The 23,466-nt window shown below is 39.6% G+C and overlaps 1 protein-coding gene across 3 annotated transcripts in view; it reads right to left on the bottom strand.

Annotated features, from left to right (window-relative positions):
* Nucleotides 1-23,466, bottom strand: part of DCBLD1 (discoidin, CUB and LCCL domain containing 1) — a 96,913-nt gene that overhangs the window by 61,457 nt on the left and 11,990 nt on the right. For all 3 annotated transcript variants that reach the window (XM_029223660.1, XM_029223661.1, XM_029223662.1), the window contains exon 2: nt 12,123-12,335. In XM_029223660.1, coding sequence (XP_029079493.1) covers nt 12,123-12,335 — 213 coding nt within the window. The remainder of the gene's footprint in view (nt 1-12,122; nt 12,336-23,466) is intronic.

Here is a 23,466-nt window from a genome sequence, read left to right as displayed (position 1 = left end):
ATAAATAAATACGTTAAAACAAACAAACAAATAAATAATGCCTGTTTTCCTTTTAGACAATGTTCCATGGGGTTAGGGACTTTTCTATATCCGTCACTATCTCAAACACCTTGTACGTGTGACAGCTTTCCAAATATTGTTTGAATCAAAATGAAGTTAAATGTTCTTCTATTTGCAACAGCTGGTTTTTAAAAACCAAACATGATTATAAAGATACATAAAATATTTAATCCTGTCATTACAAAATAGCATGAAGAAGCAAGAAAAGTGTGGAAAAGCAAGAAAGGAAAAGAAAATCATTAGTGTGGTAGATATATGGATTTTTTGATCTTTAAGAGTGCTCACAAGCATGGAAGATAGGCAATTAATACTAAATCCATTTTTGTATAATAAAGTAGAATGATAAGCATTTTTGCAAAATTAAAGTGAGTCAGATTACTGTGCTTGACTTACGCAACTGATTCTCAGTTTGTTTTAAATAAGTTTCAAATTCATTTGTTCTTTGCACAGGTAAGTGAGATACTTACTTTGCAAACTTAAGAACAAAGATGAAATAACTAGTAACTTGTTCCTATTAATAAATCGGAATATTTTTCTAATCATATTTATTTCTTCCAAGAAGAAATAACAACATATATACTCTTCTCCAAATCATGATGACGATACCATACCAATCTCTCCTTAAACTTCTATTTGCATTCCAATGAGTTCTAACAAAAACAGTGAGGAAAAGTGTAAATTGATAATCAGTGAGAACTTGTTTGAAATTTTTTTAGTTGAAATATATTTGACATATAAGACTATAATGTAAGGTATACAACATGTTAATTTGATACATTTATATATTTTAATATGACTGTCATTGTAGGGATAATTAGCACCTCTATCACATTACATAATTATCATTTCTTCTTAGGGGTTGGAATAATTAATTTCTAGTCTCTTGTTTGATGATTATAATATTGTTGTCTATATTCACTATACTGTACATTAAATCTCTAGGGCTTATTTGTTACTCGTTGCAAGTTTGTACCCTTAAACAACATGTGTCCTATTCTCCCACTCTCCATCCCCTCATGACCACCATTTCATTCTTTGTTTTTACCAACTTGTCTTTTTTAGATTCCATATGTAAGTGGAGATCATACAGTACTTGTCTTTCTCTGCCTAGCTTATCTCACTTAGCATAATGTGCTCAAGGTCCATCCATGTTGCTGCAAAAGACAGGATGCTCTTCTTTCTCGTGGTTGAATAACTGGAATTTTTTTTAAAGATTTTTATGGAACAGTTGAAAGGAAAGGTTGCAAAATTATAAATATTTTACACAAGTAGATAAGAATGTATGCCATTACACTAAGTTGTTGTACAATACATACAATTTCCTAGATCAAAACCACATAAAAATAGTAAAACTCTAACTTGGTTGCATCCTCCCAAAGTCATGGTAGGCATGGTAGGTAAACATTTCTGGAAGAAGTTCAAAGAAAGAAAATGGGAACACACACACACTTTTATCACCGTTACCCCACAGGCACCATCCCTCTCACATTTTCATTGATGTGCTGCAAAAACGTAACTAAACCCTAGCAAGGACAGGGTATGCCCTGTGTATACAAATGCCATCATTAAAAGTTATTTGACAGGTTCATCAGGGCACAGCCGTCACAACAGCAGGAGGCAGCTGTAGCCCAGGGTGGGGAACTGAAGCTGAGGGTTGGCTGCGGTATCACCTTTGGCAAAACACCCAAATTATTGCCTGTCTGAAGGTCTGACAGATAAAGATTCCTTTTCACAGATTAGAAGTTAATAACTGCATTCCTAGAATTAAAAGGGAAAAAGAGATGAAAATAGAAAAATGTGAGAGGGAAAAATAATTAATGGGAAACCATGAAAGGAGTCTGTCCTAAGCAATGCTCTCAGTTTTCAGCAGACTCCCTGGAGGATGATATCTTTTCTTATGAAAGCCTTTCACCACCCACACCTGCCCCAAAGATATATTTACTGTTAGTACTCTGTCCCAATTTTTCAAAAGGATCTACACCTGTATTTGAACATGCACAATGCCATTGGAAACCCAAATAAGAGCTCAGAGGTGACTTCTAGCTTTGACCATGGTTATATTTGCCATCCTGTGCAGTGTTCCTAGATTGGTAAACCTGTTTCAATTCACAGTCAGACTGAACCCCAAACCTTCTTGAGTGGTTCTGAAGACCTCTAGCAGACCTAAAAGTAAGACTCACAGTCTGCATAGAGGTTTGCTTCACAACTGGCAGTGTTGTGTTTCACAGAACTTGGACTTGCTGTCTAACAATGACCTTCCTCCTCACCTCTATCCTTGTCTGGGAAGCAGGTTCCACCTTTGTAGTCTCAAATTCCCACCAGATTGGGAGACAGCAAAAAGGCAGTTCATCAAGTAGGCAGAAAAATCAAAAAAATAAATCCTCTACCTTTTGTGGAATGCAGTGAGTCACCCTGGATTGTGGGAAAAGCCATCAATGACACCAAATGGAATAGCATGTGGCATTTGGCACCAGACATGAGACCAAGAGCTAGCAGACAATGGACTGATTCCTTGGACAAAAGGAATAAAGGGCCAGGAACCCTAGGAGCTGCCTGCTTTGAGCACAGTAGGCCAGTTCCTCTCAACACATCCCCTGTTCCATGAGCAGCTGAGAAGGGAAACCCTTTATCTTCCCACGTGTGAATAAAAGCAAACTGTCCTACAAGGAAGAATGAACTGGCTGCCTGGAGCCAGTCCTCTGGATTCTCTGGCAATCTGACAATCTGTGCAGCAATTTATCCTCCTGCTGCATTCTCCATGGCCTGTCTGCCTAAGTCTCCAAACATTACAAGGTAATATTTTGTTTAGTAACTGTTCCAAGTCATTACAGATGGGTCTATGCTTTTGATCTCGAAGCTTACAACAGTAAGTTATTGTTTCATCTGTGAAAAAGATGTGTTTAAAAAATGGTATGCATGCTGTTAAAGGAAATCAAAGAGACCCATCCCTCTCCATAACCAGGGGTGAAAAACAGAGAGCAAACAAAAAACTTAAGTCTTGACAGATCTGTCATAAATCAAATTGAACAACAACAAAAAACTCCTAAAAACCTTCATTAGCCTTACGAGCACCATCTTAAGCACACATTTAATTTCTCATGACAGATAAGAACATGCCAATGAGATGAAGTGATGCTCCCTGGGAGAGCCACTGGCAGAGCCAACCACTCGGCACACCATCAGCCAGCTGCCAGGGAAGTGGTACCTGGCACGGCCCAGATCTGGGTGCAGAGGCGTGCTGATAAAACAGTCTCCAGGAATGTCGAAGCTGCAAACGCCACTGGACTTGTGTCCATTTTCCTTTTGTTATTTCTTTTTCTATGCAGTCAGATGGCAGGGTTTGTCCTTGCCTGCTAATTGCAATAGGTCACTGTACAAAATTACAGAATTTTCAGGGCCATTTTCTTTGAAAAGGAGGGAAATTAGCATAAAAAAGGGATATTCCTGGACTGTGTCATTAAAACCATAGTCACGTAAGAATGTAAGTGGTATCCCTGGAGAGTTTTGGTCTCTGGTTCCCAGACAAAAATCAGTGACAGATGATAAATGAACCAGGCGGATTCCTAGACAAAGGTGCAGCTTTACTTGGGGCTAGGGACTCAGGTCAAGAAGCGCTTTCACAGCAGAACCCACCTAGGCCGTTACTTCTCTCCCAACAAAAGATGGCAGTTGGCTGAAATGAATCACAGTGCATCTCTGGGAAAGTGTTTGAGGAAGAGGAGGAGGTGGAGGCCAATACTTCCTCTCCTTGACGATTATGGTTATGTTAATGAGACATCTAGCATGGAACTTTCTGGCTGATATAACCTTTTTTATAAGTTTACGATTCTTTCTGTATTCTACCTTGGCATAAAAGGCAAAACAAAGCAAAACAAACAAAAATCAGTCCTTCTCAAGCATTTTCCACCAAAGTAGCCTCAGTCATAGAGAACGCACCTCTGAGGTGGTTGAGGCCCAAAACAACTTTCCATAAGCTTCTTCAAAGGCTTTTGCTTTATCATTAAAAGTCCTAAGAATTTTGCATTCTCCATAATATGGCTGTGAGACATAAACCATTTATAAAATAGAGGCTGCCAATCTTGCATTTTTCTCTATTTGGAATTTTTTTAAAAAATCAACAGGCAAGGCATAATTGCATATTGCAATAAGTATCATTCTAAACTATTATCACAGAAATCTTGTTGCAATTATGAGTCAAAACACTTAGTATTATTTCCTACTTTTCCCATTTCTCTTGTTCCTGGTGTAATATAAATATTAACGGTTGACTTCATATCGTTGTACTTCTAAGTCACTGACAATGGTTAAAAAAATACTGGGGGTGGAGGTGGAAGTACAGGAAGTGTAAGAGAACAATTCTGGAACTTCCTGGCTTTTCTATAGTGCAAATCATTTAGCACAACACAGCTAATTTAACTGACTACAATTAGGTTCACTGACCATGATGTCTCCCTTAATTTTTTGACTAATGCATTTTTTTAAACCTTGAATTCATACTAGCAGTCTGTGCGTGAGTGACTTCTCAGAACTCCATTTGGTTCTCAGACCCCTAGGGGAAGGCCTGCAGAGGTCTTCATTTCTTGTTCATCATTCAGCAAATAACGAACAAGAACTACAGCTCACTTCTTCTGCACAAGCCACAGGATCAGATGGCTTTTGTCACCCTGAATGGGAATGGCACGGTGCTTAAAAGTGGGATCCCTGGAGTCAAATGCCCAGATTTGAATCCCAGATCTAGTTAAGTGATTGTAAGCAAGTTACTTGACCTCTTTGAGCTTCAGTTTCCTTATGTGTGGGGGCTAATAATAGGCCCCCTCTTACAGGGCTATTACGAGGGTTAAGTGAGTAACTCTGGAGCACCAAAGGACAGTGTACGGCACAGATGAACGCTCCACTGCAGACACCGTCTTTACTGTTTCATGGTCTTTTCTACATGATAAGTAGAGTCCAAAAATTTTAGGTAAATCAAGTCTTTCTTTAAATGAGGAGGGGATATTTATTGATAGAGGAATCTTTTTTTTTTTTTTTTTTGCGGTACGCGGGCCTCTCACTGTTGTGGCCTCTCCCGTTGTGGAGCACAGGTTCCGGACGCGCAGGCTCAGCGGCCATGGCTCACGGGCCCAGCTGCTCCGCGGCATGTGGGATCTTCCCAGACCGGGGCACGAACCCGTGTCCCCTGCATCGGTAGGCGGACTCTCAACCGCTGCGCCACCAGGGAAGCCCGATAGAGGAATCTTACTGTAAATCTTCCTACAGTGTGAAAAAAGACACTCAAATTTATAAGCTTATAGATTTTTAAATATATAAAGTTTGCCAAGATCAAGCTGCATGCAGTCAGACTCGTTAAACGCTGACTGAGCATCTGCCAGTGTAAGACTACGCTAAGCAACAGAGGATAAGCGAAGGATGAATGAAATGCAATTCCTTCCTCAGGAGACCCCCTATCTGGTAGAGAAGCTAAAATAATGATCTCAACCTGAGATTGGTGCTGCACTGACGGCTTAGAAAAGCAACATGAGTCCAGACGAGGGACCAACTGGAGCTGCTGGACATCAGAGGAGGTTCTAGGGTAAGGGGCATTGGATTTGCTTTGTGTTTGTGTGTGTGTGTGTGTGTGTGTGTGTGTGTGTTAGAAGGGGCAGAAAAGCAGGGGAAGGAATAGAGGAAGAAATAACACATGGAAGAAATAACATCATCAAATGTACCGAACATGAAACTGTGTGATGTGTTTAGGAAAAGGCATAGGAGATGCGGAGACTCAGAGATGTGGCTGGAGGACTTCCCTGGGGGTGCAGTGGTTAAGAATCCGCCTGCCAATGCAGGGGACATGGGTTCGAGCCCTGGTCCAGGAAGACCCCACATGCCACAGAGCAACTAAGTCCGTGCACCACAACTACTGAGTCTGTGCTCTAGAGCCCGCAAGCCACCACTACTTAGCCCGCAAGCCTAGAGCCTGTGCTCTGCAACAAGAGAAGCCACCGCAACAAGAAGTCCATGCACTGCAACAAAGAGTACCCCTGGTCGCCGCACGAGAGAAAGCCCACGCGCACCAACGAAGACTCAACGCAGCCAAAAATTAATTAATTAATTTTTAAAAAAGATGTGGCTGGAAATGTGGGTGGGAAGAGTGCGCGAGCGAGCCTTGAACCATGCTAACAAGTGTCTATGGACAGTGGGACACAATTAACAATTTTTGAAATAAGGAAAGAAAGAAATTATTACAACAATATTTAACAAGATAATCTTAGATGGTCCGGAGGGAATGGAGACTGGTGAAAGGAGAGAGGGGAAAATCAGGAAGCTCTTTCTATAAGAAATAGATACAAAGATGTGGACTGGTGGTGGCAGTGAAAATAAAAAGCCAAACTGAATGCACCATGGGCTTAGGGAACATGGGTTCTCGGCTCATCTCATGAAGCTGGATGGAGAAAATCTGTCCACGAAGCTCTTTCTGGCTCAGGGAACCCCTGCCACAGGCTTGGACTGATTTGGGTAACTTTAGGTCACCAGGAACACACCAGGATGGGTAGGGTGGGGTGTGCTGCCGCAGCTCAGCCTCTGCTGGGTGGAAGGAGCGTGCTCGGGGTATTGAGAGGGACCGATGTGTTCTCTGCTCTCAGACATCTTAGACAAGGAATAAACTGTGTGCAAGGCCATTGGGGAGGAAGAGGGGGTGGAAAGGGGGGAAGGGCAAGAGGAGGAAGGGGAGTAGGGAGGGAGTGATGATGGTGGCTAACATTTACTGAATGCTTGTTATGTGCCAGACATCATTCTTGTAAGTTACATATACATGTGCCTCAATCACCCATATGTGGCGGATACTATCATTTTGCCCATTTTAAAGATGGGGATACGGAGATACAGAAAGTTAAGTAATTTGCTCAAGGTCGTGTAATTAAAAAATGAGTAGTAAGGCAGGAATTTGGAGCCAGGCAGTTTAATTCCAGAGTCTGCACTCTTAAGCCCAATTGAAAACTCTGCATAGAAACAGAAGTGCTCATCTCAATCCATGCTGAAGGCCAGCCTGGTGTTATTGATCCACAGTGACCTAGGCGGGGAAGTCTCTGAAACTACGTGAGAACAAGGTCCTCTGAGATCCCGAGGAACCAGTATCTGGCTCCCACCAAGATTCCTCCAGCAGGTTAGGAATAGCCCTAAACTCTGCCCACTGGGGGAAGATCAACTTTCATGGAAAACTGGGACCTAGTCAATCTTCTTGAAATATCAGGAAACAGAAATGACTGTTTCTCTGGGATCCCCACAAGCAGTCGTGACAGAAACAAACCTCTGGGTGAATTCTTTGCGGTCAGTAAGACTGGAAATGGAACTTAACCAGTAAAGGTTAGAGGGTCCCTAACAAGTTTTAAAGTTGAGAATAATGATCTTCAGTATGAACTCATAGCCTTCCCTCTTCAGTGTCATAAATAAAACAACGTGAGACGTTTCATATTTTAAATGTAGGTATACTGGTATGACTCATTGCCTGAATCAGCACCTACTCTTCCCCCAAGTTCAAGATATTTTAATATTTTATAACTAACCTCTTATTATTTTACATCACAAATATAAAAGGGAGGAGATTGAGAATCAGTACCAAAGCAGCAATCTGAACTGTACTATACAACAGCTAAGTGCTTCACGATCCCGATTGGATTCTAGACCAGAAAAGGGACATTAGTGTTTCTTTTGAAGGGAGGCTCTGTTACTTTGGTCTCTTAAACAAAAATGCAGAATACCCTTAGTTATAGTGAAAACAATCTCTACTAATCAAAGCATGATACTTCTTAAACATTTTTTTTGGCCAGGATATTAGTACACATGATCTTAAAAGTCAGTATATATGTTTACAGCCCAAAATTTTTATACATTTAAAAGTTTATGTTTAAAAGTAACTTTACAATCTTATTTTGTTCTTAAACAACATATATTCTAAAGTGAGGTTGGTCTAGTTTATCAACTTTGCTGCATCCTGGCTGTTTCAAGAGTATTTTAAAAGGGAGAATCAGTGTCTTAACTCAGCCATAGATATGTAAGTACATTCTTTTAACTGATGTTTGAATCTGAAATATCAGCCCTCATTATAATATATGACAAACAGAAGAATAATAACCCCATCTTATTTGTATCAGGTCTCTTAACAATCAGTGAGATCAGGTGCAAATTTTGCTTGATCACTGTGAAAGCTGTGGGTCACACTTGTTTATAGTATTAAACGTTTTGCTACCACGAATGAAAGCACCCGAAGTATATGAACCAAACATTTAAAACAAAATCGGCATGGGGGGGGTGAACCATTACAAATGAACTGCATAAGGATTAAAACTATATAACTTCAGCATATCCACAATGGTTAATGCAATCACATTGCAACTATGTCCACTCTTGGCAGAGCTTATAAACAGGGATGCCAGAAAACATTATTCTTTTTCCAAACATTAACTCCACATTCAAAAGTCTGACAGTGTTGAGTCTTAAAATCTCTTGGCAACGGGTTTTAGCCATTAATTGAAAAAAACTGAGCTGGATAAACCAAAACTATTCAGCTCTTTCAGCCATACATGTAACCTTTAGAGCCCTGTATACTGGAATTGCAGGAGGTATTCTAGAACATATGTTCCCCGCGGGGGGAACTGCAGTGGGCACTTCCCTCGACTGCCGGCCCAGGCAACAGCGCTTTGGATCCCTGAGACCCTCCCTCCACAGTCCTGTGGCCACACTGGCTGCAGAGGGGCCTTCCCCACTCCAGGGAGCTGGGCAACAGTCCCAAAGGAAGGGACACTCCTGAGCTTGCACAGGCCAACAAAGCACTCCTCCCCCTCTTCCTTCTCTCTCTCCTCTGCAGATGATACACTCCTCCAGGAGGTTCAAACTGACCAGGGGACTGTTTTAACTAAATTAAAATACAGGTCTAAAGTTAGTGTTCTTGGGCAAAGAAAATCTACTTTTTTAAGAAACGTATGTTTATTAGAGAAAAAAATAGAGAGTAGAGAGAAAATATAACAATACCCAGAGTTGAACCTTTTAAAGTCCTCCTTCTAACATTTTGCTACAATTATGTTCTGTCTTACTTTATTCAGAGGCCTTTTTCTAGTATTAGGACATTACTGTGTGTTCATATTTTACCTAACACTATATCCTAATCAGCTTTCTATGTTAACAGTCTTTTCACCAAGGAGCTGCTTAAGATTGCAGGTATTACATGTTTTACTGAACTGGTTCCTCGCCACTGAATTTGACAATTCACTTTTAAAACCATTTATCCATGGAGTATCTACTACATTCAAGTCACTGGATTAAATATTGTAAGTATACATATATGAATAAGTGGCTCCTCCCAGAATGCTCTTCAAAACTACAAAAGACACAAATATATATATGCAGCATACACACATATGCATGTGTACACCTGCTATACCTGGCCCTAAGCCACACATATGCATGTGTACACCTGCTATACCTGGCCCTAAGCCACTTAATTTTTTTTTTAAGGGCACATTAATTTTACTCAGGTTGAGATAGAACTTTTTCAGCCTATATGTAATAAAGATTTTCCTAACAAAGAAAATCTGTAGTTCTGACTACAAGAAAATTTAGAATGTACTTCTTTTTAAATATGCTTATAGGATTGAAGTATTCTAATTTCCTTTCCATGCATTCCTTTTATTGCTAATTTCTGTTATTCTTGTCTGCTGGATTTGCCTTAACATGACTGATCAGGGAATCTTTTACGTAGCCTCAAAAGAAAGAACTTCTGAGCATCGTTAAATATTTTATCTTAAGAACATCCCCAACCCAAAGTATTAACTACACCTGTGTTTTAGGCAAAATTGCTGTATGATGTAATACTGGGCTGGTCCACCTGGGAAGGGTGATAATGCACTGAGTTTTTCTTTGGGTGTTGGTACTGGGAGAGGAACAGACATCTGGAAACAGATGTTTTAGAGCCACAAAGACATAGATATAAATTTTCCTTTCAGCCCTTAACTAGCTTTGTGATCTTCAGCATGTTCCTAAAATAGAATAAAATAAAATACTCGCCGTACCTTAGTTTCCCTGTTTGTAAAAAGGAGTTAATAATATTTACCTTGCAGGGTGGATGTAAGGATTCCAGAAAATCTACGTGAGGCCAAGCATGTGTCTGACGTACAATGAGTATGCTTATTTCTATAATGAGTATATATTCTGTTTTTAAAAGACAAACATAACTATGTAGGAAAAAATTTAAAGAGAAAAACGAATTTACTGGGCTTTATTGAAATGAATTGCAATTCATTACTCACTTCCTAGTGAAGAGTCTAAATCTTGAAAATTCAAGAAGCTGGAAATGTGGACTAGAGTGCCCTGAGGCCAACCAGATCACCTTGTAACCCAGCTCCTAAAATGTAGTTAATCCCAGGCTTTTCCTCCTTTTTGTGTATTTGCGAATATACAACAAAGACAATGGAGTAGACGCCTTGGTGTGGGAAAGCCAATTCTCCTATCCTGTTTCAGGACGATTTGCTCCCCTTTCTAGTTCTCACCTCAGCCCCCAAGCTGAGAGAGACCCAGAGCAACAGAGGTGATTAGCTGCTGCTCTGTCAGCAGATGGAATTAACTGCTCATCTTCTGGAAAAGGAGATGCTTCCCCACAGAGACTAGTGTGGAAAAGCCGTTTATGGCCCTGCAGCACTTTCCCTCGCATTTTACACAGGAGCTCTGACACTCAATGCCCTCTGAATCTGAAGGAAATTTCCTGGTCAATGAAGGATTCCCTGAAGAGCGGCTCCATAAATTACCACACATTCGATTACCAGAGCTAACAGAACAGTAAGTGTTCCCAAGGGCCGTAAGCATCCCCGGAATTCTCATTTTTCCCATTTGAGTCAAACTGGAGTTAAAAAGTTGCAACTAATTATATGAAATCAACCATCTTTACTCTGTCAGAGTAATTCAACCAACATTAAAATACAGATAATATTCCCAGGGATAAAAAAAATAAATCTTAAGCTTTCTCCTCCATGGGGGCTAGATAGGTTTAGACCTCTGAACAGTCTTGGGACTGGTCTGGGCTTCCACCCTGGGAGGAGTGAGGAAGCTCTGGATGCAAAGGTAAAGACAGCCTTGAAAGCTGTGTGTTTGAGAGAAATTACCTATAGAGCTAGCAGGAGGACAGGGTTTTGCTTAAAACCTGTATCATTTTTGGAGTTATAACACACAGAGAATTTCAAAAAATCTCTAATCTCAGAAGAATCTGTACGTAAGTTCTGTCTTTGTTTTCTAATCCACGAAACCCAAGTTGTCTCCTTGGGCTAAGGACTGTAGGGTCAGTGCTAATGGTGATTTCAGACACCAGTGTGCTAACAGCACACCCCAAACCACAAAAAGCTTAATTTCAGAAGGTTACTCTGAAAACTGTCCTTTGCACTTGCCCTTCCCCTACCCAGAAAACTGACCCCAGACATATGTGTACAGTCCCTTCACTCACTCCATTTGGGTCTCTGCTCAAATGTCTTCTTATTGGAGAAGCCTTCCTGACCATCCCACTTGAACACAAACACACTCAGAATCAGACTTGGTATCACCTTAGGATGACTCCTTTTTCTTATTCCTTATTTTTCTTTCTCACTGCCTCTCATATTATAGATGTATTTGTTTGTTTGTTTTCCACCCGCCCCTCTACCAGGGTAAGCACAATGAAAGGAGGAACCTTTGTTTTTTCACTGCTGTATCCCACCCAGTACTCCACAGAGCACTTGAACACATGACCACTGTTCAATAAACATCTGTCACACGAATGAATGAACTGTAGGTGTTTTAGCCAAATGCTATATATCTCCAATTGTCTTCCCGACAAGATATAAACTAACTAAGCTCCTGAGACCCACGCAAGGCTACTATCTCCTCAGATGTCTTTTGTGCAGCTTATGAAACAAGTGTATCCATGTGAGCTACCCTGAGAGTCTACAAGGAGCAAGTTTCTCTTCTGATCTTCCCAGGCTGTAACACTGATGAGCGTGCCACGTGCCTCCTCCCTGCATCTCAAATTTTCCCATGCTCAGTGAAACCTAGATATCTTTTCTTACCATATTGATCTGAAGAGCTAGTGAACAGAAGGTAGTCAGAAGCACAGGTCTGGGATTCAATATCCAAATCTCCCAACCTCAGAATCAATCTCTTCCCCTTCGGAACTGTGATCGTCTTTTCACAAATAGTGTGATTGGGGTAAGTCCCTGGATAATTCTTAGATGTCATGGTGCCACTGTCCTTGTAGGTCACTATGTGCCCACAGCCATCACCTGTTAAAGAAAAAAAGAATACAAAAAGTAAGTGAGGGCTTCCCTGGTGACGCAGTGGTTGGGAGTCTGCCTGCTAATGCAGGGGACGTGGGTTCGAGCCCTGGTCTGGGAGGATCCCACATGCCGCGTAGCGACTGGGCCCGTGGGCCACAACTACTGAGCCTGCGCGTCTGGAGCCTGTGCTCTGCGACAAGAGAGGCCGCGACAGTGAGAGGCCCGCACACCGCGATGAAGAGTGGCCCCCGCTTGCCGCAACTAGAGAAAGCCCTCGCACAGAAACGAACACGCAACACAGCAAAAAAAAAATTAATTAATTAATAAACTCCTACCCCCAACATCTTCTTAAAAAAAATTAAAAAATTAAAAAAGTAAGCGAAATTTTTACTAAGGACTGAAAACGTCCAGTATAATCTTCATCTTAGGTATTCTACTCTTTCTATGGAGAGAGAGGGAAAAGCTAAAAAAAAGAAAAAAAAGGATTGAATTATTAAACCGTATTTATTATTCCAGGTTATTTCATCTCTTGTTTCTCAGTTTAATATTCTGAACACTGTTGATCAAAATGTTTCATGTATTAGCATGGTAAGCCCTTTGCAAACACATCATTTAGTCTAATTACTTTTTCTAATCATCTATCCAGATATCTACCCATCCACACTTGCACAGTGGGCCCTTGGCATTCGCAGATATGCCATTTGTGGTTTTGTCTACTAGCAAGCCAGTGCCATGAAATAATTTGCAACCGAGAAAATACTACTACTCATTTCAGGGGTTACTGTCCTGATTAAATGGGATCATGTATGCAAAATGCTCCTGGTAGATTCTGAGGCTTATGCTGAGAGGACTTTGTTTAAGAGCCTGTCATTCAACTGGGGACTAACAAGCATCTGACATGCACATCTCAGTTAGTAACAGTCACAGATTTGGAAGTTCCTGATAGACTCAAGATGTATCATGAGCGTCAAGGATCTACTGTATTGAGTGCTTGCCACCTGCCAGACATGGCATTGTTGGAGACACATAAAAGCAGCAATGGCTGCTCAGGACTCAGAGTGAAATGGGAGAGTTCCATGTTCAGATAACTATAACACTAGGTGCCCCTGGCATAGCAGGAGCTTAAACAAAGGGCCAAAGAGGGCAAGAGAGAATCTATTTCAGTGAACTCTCACTACTTCACTAAAACAAGGAATTCTCTTAAGACTTTCTGAACAGGGTAGTTAATCAATTGACCAACAAGTTATTCCAGTATATTAAAGTGACCAGGTTAATCACCCAAACATCTAACAGCATGCACAACTGGGTGGGCTGCAAACATTGCATGCAAAGTCCGAAGTACAAAATGCCTGTGGTTACTACGGCTTCAAAGAAACAAAGCCAGAATTTTTGCCCTTCACCGGAGGGAGAGAAAGCAGAAGTCTGTTGGAGAAGGAACTCTCTGAGGTGGTAACAGAAGGCATCCCAAAGCCTCCTATGGACAAGCCCCAACTTGGGCACCCTGGGAATCTGAAGCCCAAGGCAGCCTCCTTCCTTCTCCAGGCTAGTCCCTGCTAGAGGATTCATCTGGGGTCTTCCTTTATTCTACCTCCTTCTTGCCCTGAGGCTTGCAGCCCAAATGACATGGGGGCCTAGTTAAAATAAGGGGTTGGGGAAAACTGCAGAATCTATCCCAAATCAGCCGTCAAGCTCCAGGCAAGGACCCACCCATTATGCAGAAACTCTCACAAGATTCCAAGCAGGGAGGTTGCACTGGGGGAGTTGACCTATAGGAGCAATGAGTTAGTACCAGAGGGAAATGGAGATAGACAGCTAAGATAAAACTACTCTGAAACCTGGAGGTCCAGGCAGAAGTTGTGGAATTTATACAGTAGGCAATAGGGGTCCACAGAGGTTTTTGAGAAGGGAGATAATGAAAGAGGTATTAGAAAAAGTTTCGATACAGGAACTAGGATGCAGGAGAATCTGCCTCAGAAGGGCAGTAGGAGGGCTAGGAACGGGGTGGCTGGAATGGAAAGGGAGAAACAGGGGGAGTTCACAAGAAAAAAATCAACAGGCTCGCGTTTCGCTTAATTATAGTGGGAAAGACGAGAGGAGAAAAAAAGTTAAAAAAAGTTGAGGCGTTGAGTCCAGAAATGATGGGAACACTGAGGCTAATATGACAGAAAGGGAAGCCCAGAGGGCAAGCAGGTTTGGGGACAAAGGTTGTAAGTTTGGTTCTTAAGTTTGAGGTGATAGCTATATTCCTTGGGCTCTCTGGCAGTAAGTACCAAATTGTTGAGAATTAAATGAAAATTATACTAGAGTAAAGCATACAGTGCAGAAGCACGTAGGGGTTTTGATTTAAATTTAGAATGATTTACCTGCTCTTAAAGGCTTTTGTTAAAAAAAAAAAATCCAATTGACAATTTCTCTTGGAAACTGGAAGACAGGGCAATCATACCCGCAGGTGTTCTCACAGGGCTGAAGGCGGTGGCTGCCCCTTTAAAGGAGACAAACGCCCTAGCTCCCCACAAGGTCCTGTAACTCGTTTCTAAGACTTGCCCACCTTAGGAGGCAGTGACTTGGAGCACCCTGATGAAACAACACTAGGGTAACTAGTGTACAACTACGCATATGATTATACACATAACTAACTCCCTCTAAGCCACCAAGGTATCACCTGTGAAACCTTTAAATGTCTCGTTTCTTAGTACTATGAAATTCTGCTTTTATAAGAGAAAAGAAAGTGAAATCTTTTCCTAGAAAACATCCCTAGACATAAAATGAGGCTCAGTTACAGGTGAATCGGCCCACACATGATTACTGTATTTGAAGTTTTAAGCGACATGTCATGACAAAGGAAAATTCCAGGGTGTCACTTTTATTCAAGCCTGTAATTATGCTTCTTTTCAATGCCTTCTACTCTAACGCCCAAGAGGAAACTCATCTCACCCAGCGACACTGGCAGAATGTGAGCAGGTTTAAGTCTTCAACACTCCCATCCTTACTTTACGTGGGGGAGTGTGGCTCAGATGTGGAGAAGCTTCCCTTCTCCGTTAACTATCAGAATGAAACTAGGTCTTTCTTCTGCCAAAAAACCTGAAAGGAACGGCTGAGTCCTAATTTATTACAAAGCAAGCTGTCATCAGAAGTTGCAGTTTCACTCCAGCCCATGGAAGACTACTTGCGGAGTCTGCTGTGGCAAGCACTAATATAATAAACTTATTCCCTGGGCACTAATGACATCAGGAATTTTCAACCTCCTGTCTTTCCACAGTTTTGATGACTTCAAAGGACTAGATATAGTTAACAATATTATAGTATATAATTGGAAGTTGTTAGGAGAGTAGATCTTAGATGTTCTCACCACAAAAAAGAAACAGTGATTACGTGAGGTGATTGCAGTGTTAGCAAATGCTACAGTGTTAAATAACTTTGAAATACATAAATGTATAAAACCAATGCATTGTAGACTTAAACTTACACAACGGCATATGTCAATTATATCTCAATAAAGCTGAGGGAAAAAAAGAACTAGAAATATGCCAAAGAGCAAATGGAAAATGCCTAGGGAGAGAAAATGCCTATGGTATCATATACTCAATAAGGCATATGCATGCAATTGAAAACAACAGAGAAGCACTATTTCCACGACCTCATCCTAACACTTTTGTAGCTTAACTCAGAGCCCAACTCTAATTAAGAAACACTGACAAGAAAGACGACAAGAGTTATTTAAAAATCTACCAGTCCACGTTCCGTATGTAATGTATCAACATCAATATCATGGTTGTAATATTATACTATAGCTTTGCAAGATGCTATCACAGGGGAAACCAGGTGAGGGTACACAACATCACTCTGTATTATTTCTTACAACTGCATGTGATCTATGATTATCTCAGAATAAAAAATTTAATTAAAAATTTTTGAAAAAATCTGTCAGTCTGGTTAAGTTTTCCTGGCAGGGGGTGAAAATGAAGGGGCTTTTTCTAATTTATACTTTTTATACTATTTGGATTTTGTGATCTTCTACTTAAATTATTTTTAATTAAAGAATTTATACAAGCTTGCATTAAAAAGATCACCATGGAATGACAACAAATAAAGGAGGCCACTTTTATTCTAAAATCTCTGTGTACTAAATCCATTAACCAAGTTCTCACATTTGTCTAAAGAGCATAGGGTGTCGTGTCTGGGGAGGTTCATAATATATGCCCCAGTTTACAGATGAGAAGACAAGATGTATATGACTTTCCTTAAGGCTACTCAACCAGAGGTACATACCAGATGACAGTTCCAAGATGATCTAGTTCTAGGATTTTAAAAACACTTTTGTCACCTCTGTATTTGATTTTGTAACACAAGTGTATTTGTGTTTAATTTTGGAAAACCACCTGCACTGATGCCCTACCAGACCTCTTTTTAGATACTTTCACAACATCTGTCTATTAAAATGAACAGAAGATGTAGCTTATCTGGCAATGGTCACAAATAGATGGAAAACCTTTGGGTAGAAGGTTGAGGAAGAACTTTATTTTTTTAAATTAAATTTTATTGGAGTATAGTTGCTTTACAAGAGGAAAAACTTTAAAATGAAAGGATCAGGCAGGTCACCATCTAAACTTATTAATGGATCTCAGCATGACAACAAGTGAGAAAATCAGATATTACAAGTCTCCTGCTAGGATAAAATATGCTCTGCATACCAACACATATGAAGCACTCTTGCAAAAAAGCAAAACATTTGAATTGATAATTGACTCTGAATCTCATCAAGCCTTTACGTCTAACTTCAGTTTACAGGAAACACAAGGGGTAGAAACACAAGTGTACTGACACCACAAGGAAGTCATTAGCTGAATCCAAGTGATATTCTAGGTGCAACTGACCCAGTTTCTTCAACAACGAATTGTATAAAGAAATGTTTTAAAAAGTGTTTATTTTAACTAAAAATAGAATTACCATATGATCCAGCAATCCCACTACTGGGCATATACCCAGAGAAAACCATAATTCAAAAAGATACATGCACCCCAATGTTCACTGCAGCACTATTTACAACAGGCAGGTCATGGAAGCAACCTAAATGCCCATCAACAGACGAATGGATAAAGAAGTTGTGGTACATATATACAATGGAATATTACTCAGCCATAAAAAGGAACGAAATTGAGTCATTTGTTGACACGTGGATGGATCTAGAGACTGTCATAGAGTGAAGTAAGTCAGAAAGAGAAAAACAAATATTGTATATTAACACATGTATGTGGAACCTAGAAAAATGGTACAGATGAACCGGTTTGCAGGGCAGAAGTTGAGAAACAGATATAGAGAACAAACGTATGGACACCAAGGGGGAAAAACCATGGTGGGGTGGGGATGGTGGTGTGCTGAATTGGGTGATTGGGATTGACACGTATACACTGATGTGTATAAAACTGATGACTAATAAGAACCTGCAGTATAAAAAAACAAACAAACAAAAGAACAACTAATACTAAACTTTCTTTGGGTTATTTGTATGGAAATATGTTAATATAAATGTTTCAGACATTACATGAAATTTCTAAAACTCATATGATCTGGTATAATGTTATAAGTCATAATTCTAGTTATTACTTTAAAATGTATATCTCAGAAATAATTAAATTTCCTTGTCAATTGCATTATTATGAACTTTCATCAAATCTTTAACTGTGGTCATTTTTAAGTCTTTTGTCATTTGCAGACAGTTCTGGGTTTACTCTGATGCTTTTGCAAAAATGTTCCTATAAAAGGGTTTCATCTTCAAGGAATTCATGGAAAAGACTCTGACAAGTACAGGTTTCTGGTAACTGACCATACTGCTGAATTGAATGAATAAGCATTTTCAGAACTCTAATGGAAAACTGGTGAATTCATAAAAGTGCTAACAGGGGTTTCCCTGGTGGCGCAGTGGTTGAGAATCTGCTTGCTAATGCAGGGGACATGGGTTCGAACCCTGGTCTGGGAGGATTCCACATGCCACAGAGCAAATAGGCCCGTGAGCCACAACTACTGAGCCTGCGTGTCTGGAGCCTGTGCTCCACAACAAAAGAGGCCGTGATAGTGAGAGGCCCGCACACTGCGATGAAGAGTGGCCCCCACTTGCCACAGCTAGAGGAGGCCCTCGCACAGAAACAAAGATCTAACACAGCAAAAATAAATAAATAAATTACGAAACTCTTACCCCCAACATCTTCTTAAAAAAAAAAAAAAAAGTGCTAACAAAAGATCAAGATGAAAAAAAAGTTAATTACATGGGACTGAGTGAACTGATGAGGATGATTATAATTTTTGTGACTTTTTGTTTGAATAAAAAAAAAAATCCCACAAGGACTCAGAGGCAAAAAATATACAAATCAATTTTCACTGCAAAGTAAAGGAGCTGTTACAGTGGAGGATTACTGGACTGAATGTCAATATTATGACATAGTATGAGTGTGTTTCGTGTTTGGTAATTGCAATTATTGTTGCTTTTGTTGTGGTCATCCATTTACAATGCTTGGTGTCAGTTTATTTATCTCTTGTAAAAATAAAATACAGTGTGTGTGTGTAAAAAAAAAAAGTGTTTATTTTAGATTAAAGGAAACTTAAACACCACAACAATCACATGAATCTTATTTGGACCATGACTTGAAAAACCAATCTTACAAAACCATTTTAAAAAGATAACTGGGGGCAATCTACAGATTCAGTGCAATCCCTATCAAATTATCAGTAGCATTTTTCACAGAACCGGAACAAAAAATTTTTAAATTTGTATGTTTAAAATTTTAAAACACCAAAGACCCTGAATAGCCAAAACAATCCTAAGAAAGAAGTATGGAGCTGGAGGAATCACACTCCCTGACTTCAGACTATACTACAATGCTACAGTAATCAAAACAGTATGGTACTGGCACAAAAACAGACACATAGTTTAATGGAACAGGATAGAAAGCCCAGAAATAAACCCACACACTTATGGTCAATTAATCTATGACAAAGGAGGCAGGAATATACGATGGAGAAAAGACAGTCTCTTCAATAAGTGGTACTCGGAAAACTGTACAGCTACATGTAAAAGAAGGAAATTAGAACATTCTCTAACACCGTATACAAAAATAAACTCAAAATGGATTAAAGACCTAAACGTAAGACCACTCCTAGAGGAAAACATAGGTAGAACATTCTTTGACATAAATCGCAGCAATATTTTTTTTGATCCATCTCTTAGAGTAATGGAAACAAAGGCAAAAATAAACAGATGGTACCTACTTAAACTAAAAAGCTTTTGCACAGCAAAGGAGACCATCAACAAAATGAAAAGACAACCTATGGAATGGGAGAAAATATTTGCAAATGATGTGACCCACAAGGGTTTAATTTTCAAAATATACAAACAGCTTATACAGCTCAATATGAAAACAAACAAACAAACAAAAAGCAGTCCAGTCAAAAAATGGGCAGAAGACCTAAATAGACATTTCTCCAAAGAAGACATATAGATGGACAACAGGCACATGCAAATATGCTCAACTTAGCTAATTGTTAGAGAAATACAAATCAAAACTACAATGAGGTACCACCTAACACCTGTCAGAATGGCCATCATTATAAAGTCTACAAATAATAAATGCTGGAGAGAGTGTGGAGAAAAGGGAACCCTCCTACATTGTTGGTGGGAATGTAAATTGGTACAGCCACTATGGAGAAGAGTACGGAGGTTCCTGAAAAAACTAAAAATAGAGTTACCACATGATCCACTAATCCCAGTCCTGGGCATACATCCTGAAAAGACGAGAATACTAGTTCAAAAAGACACATGCACCCCAATGTTCATAGCAGCACTGTTTATATAATAACCAAGACATGGAAGCAACCTAAATGTCCATCAACACATGAATGGATAAAGAAGATGTGGTGTGTGTATATAAACATACATATAATGGAATATCACTAGTCATAAAAAATAATTAAATAATGCCATTTGCAGCACCATGGATGGACCTAGAGATTATCATACTAAGTAAGTCAAAGACAAATACTATATGGTATCACTTACATGTGGAATCTAAAAAAATGATACCTATGAACTTATTTACAAAACAGAAATAAACTCACAAACATAGAAAACAAACTTATGGTTACCAAAGGGGAAAGTGGTGGGGGAGGGATAAACTAGGCGTTTGGGATTATCAGATACACACTACTATATATAAAACAGATAAACAACAAGGTCGTACTGTATAGCACAGGGAATTATATTCAATATCTTGTAATAACCTATAATGGAAAAGAATTTGAAAGAGAATATAAAACAATCTCTTTGCTGTACACCTGAAACATTGTAAATCAACTATACCTCAATTTAAAAAAAGCTGGATTTTCAAATGCAATATAGTTACACTAATAAATACCAATGCTGATTTTAAAAAAGATAATTGGGGTATTAAATAATATCAGGGGAGTATTATTCACTTTTTTAGGTGTGATAATGGTATTGAGGTTATGTGAGAAAATGTCTTTACTTTTAGGGATGCCTACTGACATATGTAGGGCTGAAATGACACGACGACATGTGGTCTGGGATTTGCCATAAAATACTTCAGCAAAAAAGGGAGAGAGGAAAATAAGTAAAAAAGATGGGGAAATGTTGATGGCTACTATAGCTGGATGATGAGGGTTCACAGGGTTTTTTTTGTTTTTTGTTTTTAATTAAAATGAAAAGAAATAAAGGTCATTCTTGAAGGCAAAAAATACAATCTTGGTTTTACGGTTAAGCTCCACATGGTGTTGGGAGGACTCAAAGGCAGTGAGCCGTGGTGATGCAGTAGTGGGAGGCGACAGGGACACTGAACTGTCACCACCTACCATCAAGGGGGGAACATGGCAAGAAGGGGGATGGAGGAATTTTGGCCACAGGGAACTTGTCTACTCTTCACAAGTGGCTACCATGCAGCGTTTATCATCGTCTTCCTTTGAACTGTAATTTAATTGCCAAAGCACATGATGACTAAACTGTGTATCATTTCCTCCTCTCCTCAGACTGGAAGCTTCTCCCCCTGTAGAACAGTTGAAGGGTCCAAAATGGGCCTAAACCCTGGGGTTTGCTCAGAGCCATAGCTGGTTTGTGAGACTGACGCACCACCTCCTCAAAACAACTTACAGAAATTAAACTGGATGGAGGAAGTTTAGATTTTGGAAAAAGCTGCAAGTACTCATTAATGTTTTATAACTCCCCAGGTGATCTCTACCCCAAATTTAAGCATTTTAATTCTGAGCATTTGGAAACAATCTAAATTAGAAAAGAGTCAGACTATGACACCTCCGAGCAGATTGATATTAAGGAGAAGTTAAGGCCATGTTTTAGAAAACGATTTAATTTTAAAACAGAATATAGACCACATACATAGATATGAAGGAAAAAAGGTTTAAACTGTACATTTTTATGGTGTGGGATTAGAATTGATTTCCATTTTATTTATATTAGTTTTCTAAATGTTCTACAGTATGAATACATTATACATAAACCAGAAAAATAATATAATTAAAACTACCAAATCCACCTAATGTGCTTTGTAACATTAAAGGCTACTTTCAGCATTGGTCTTAAGGTATGCAGATGGGAAGAAGTCTCTAAACCAACATACCCAAACTGGCATTAAAAACTTACTCAACAAACAGCTCGGAATTTAGGATAATGCAGTTCCCATTTGAAGGAGATCACAGTCAAGGGGAGAGAGACGTAAGTTAACAAGTAATTCCTGAGGGTAAAGTGACAGGTCCAATGGACTCATTATCTGTTCCCCCAAATGCCTGAAATGAATGGATATGCATTTATCTTTCAGACTTTTATATCAGCTATTTAGGAAGTATGGATATACAAGGTATTTTCTAAATAAGCTTAAAACAAATCCCCAGATGCTTGTCTACACGAGTCAACCATTTATTTAGTCTACTCAAATTCCAGCCACTAAGAAAGGAAAACAATAACTTCCTTAAAAGACTACTTCCCTTTGATAAGTAGTCACATTCCACTAACAGCAAAGTGAAATTAAGATATATTTGATATGGACTAAGTTCTGCAATACTACAAAGAATGATTTAGGCTTTGAAAAATTTTTTAAACTTAATTGTACCTGGAAAATTATTTGAAGTAAAACAACTAGTACAAAAAATATATTTAAGATTAATTATTGACTAGTCCACAGAACAAGACAGCAACCTTCAAACTTGTTGAAGACCCATGGTTAGAATATAGACTTCTCATCACAACCTAAGCAAGGACACATGCATACACCCACATAAATAACAAACAAAAATCTAATGTTATAATACTTTTTTTTTTTTTTTTTGCGGTACTTGGGCCTCTCACTGTTGTGGCCTCTCCCGTTGCGGAGTAGAGGCTCCGGACGCGCAGGCTCAGTGGCCATGGCTCACGGGCCCAGCCGCTCCGCGGCATGTGGGATCTTCCCGGACCGGGGCACGAACCCGTGTCCCCTGCATCGGCAGGCGGACTCTCAACCACTGCGCCACCAGGGAAGCCCAATACTTTTTATTATATGTAATGCACTGTGATATTTTCTGTTCTATCCCATTTCATTTTTAAGTTAAAAGCGTGCTGGCTGTGCCAGATGAACTGACTGCCTACAAATGGGTCACAAGCTGCAATTCGGAAAATAGTGCTCTAAAATATCACGAGTGAAACCACTTCTAGAAACATGATTTCATTACAGTTGTATCCTTGCTCTTCCTAATATTCAAGTTACAACAGGTCTCAACACATACACCATTACCCATGTGTGGGTGTGAGAAAATTTCTTCCCATTTCTGAGATCAAGTGAGCTCTTGATGACTACAATCTTTTCAACCACAAAAGGGAGCCTGCAATTACTACAGAGCTCTTTGTCTGATGGTAAGGCGAACAGCTTTCCCAAGCTATTACTAATTTCACTGTCAGCCATCCTCTCTTATAAATGTTGTTCTTCTCCAGTTGTGCTTAACTTTTTCACTGCCTGTAAAGGAATGGAAGCACAGGGGCAGGAGAGCCTTTTTATTCTATGTGAGAATAAAACGAGTAAAACAGAAGTTATGATGGTAAAACTTCAATTATTCAAAATCTTTAGTTTTCCTGAAAGGAAAATGGATA

Source organism: Monodon monoceros, unplaced genomic scaffold (genome assembly GCF_005190385.1).
Source record: "Monodon monoceros isolate NGI ecotype Baffin Bay Population unplaced genomic scaffold, NGI_Narwhal_1 Super_Scaffold_15, whole genome shotgun sequence".
In the NCBI taxonomy this organism is placed as follows: Eukaryota; Metazoa; Chordata; class Mammalia; order Artiodactyla; family Monodontidae; genus Monodon; species Monodon monoceros.
Note: the sequence above shows the minus strand (reverse complement) of the source record. Positions and strands in the feature narration are given on the sequence as shown.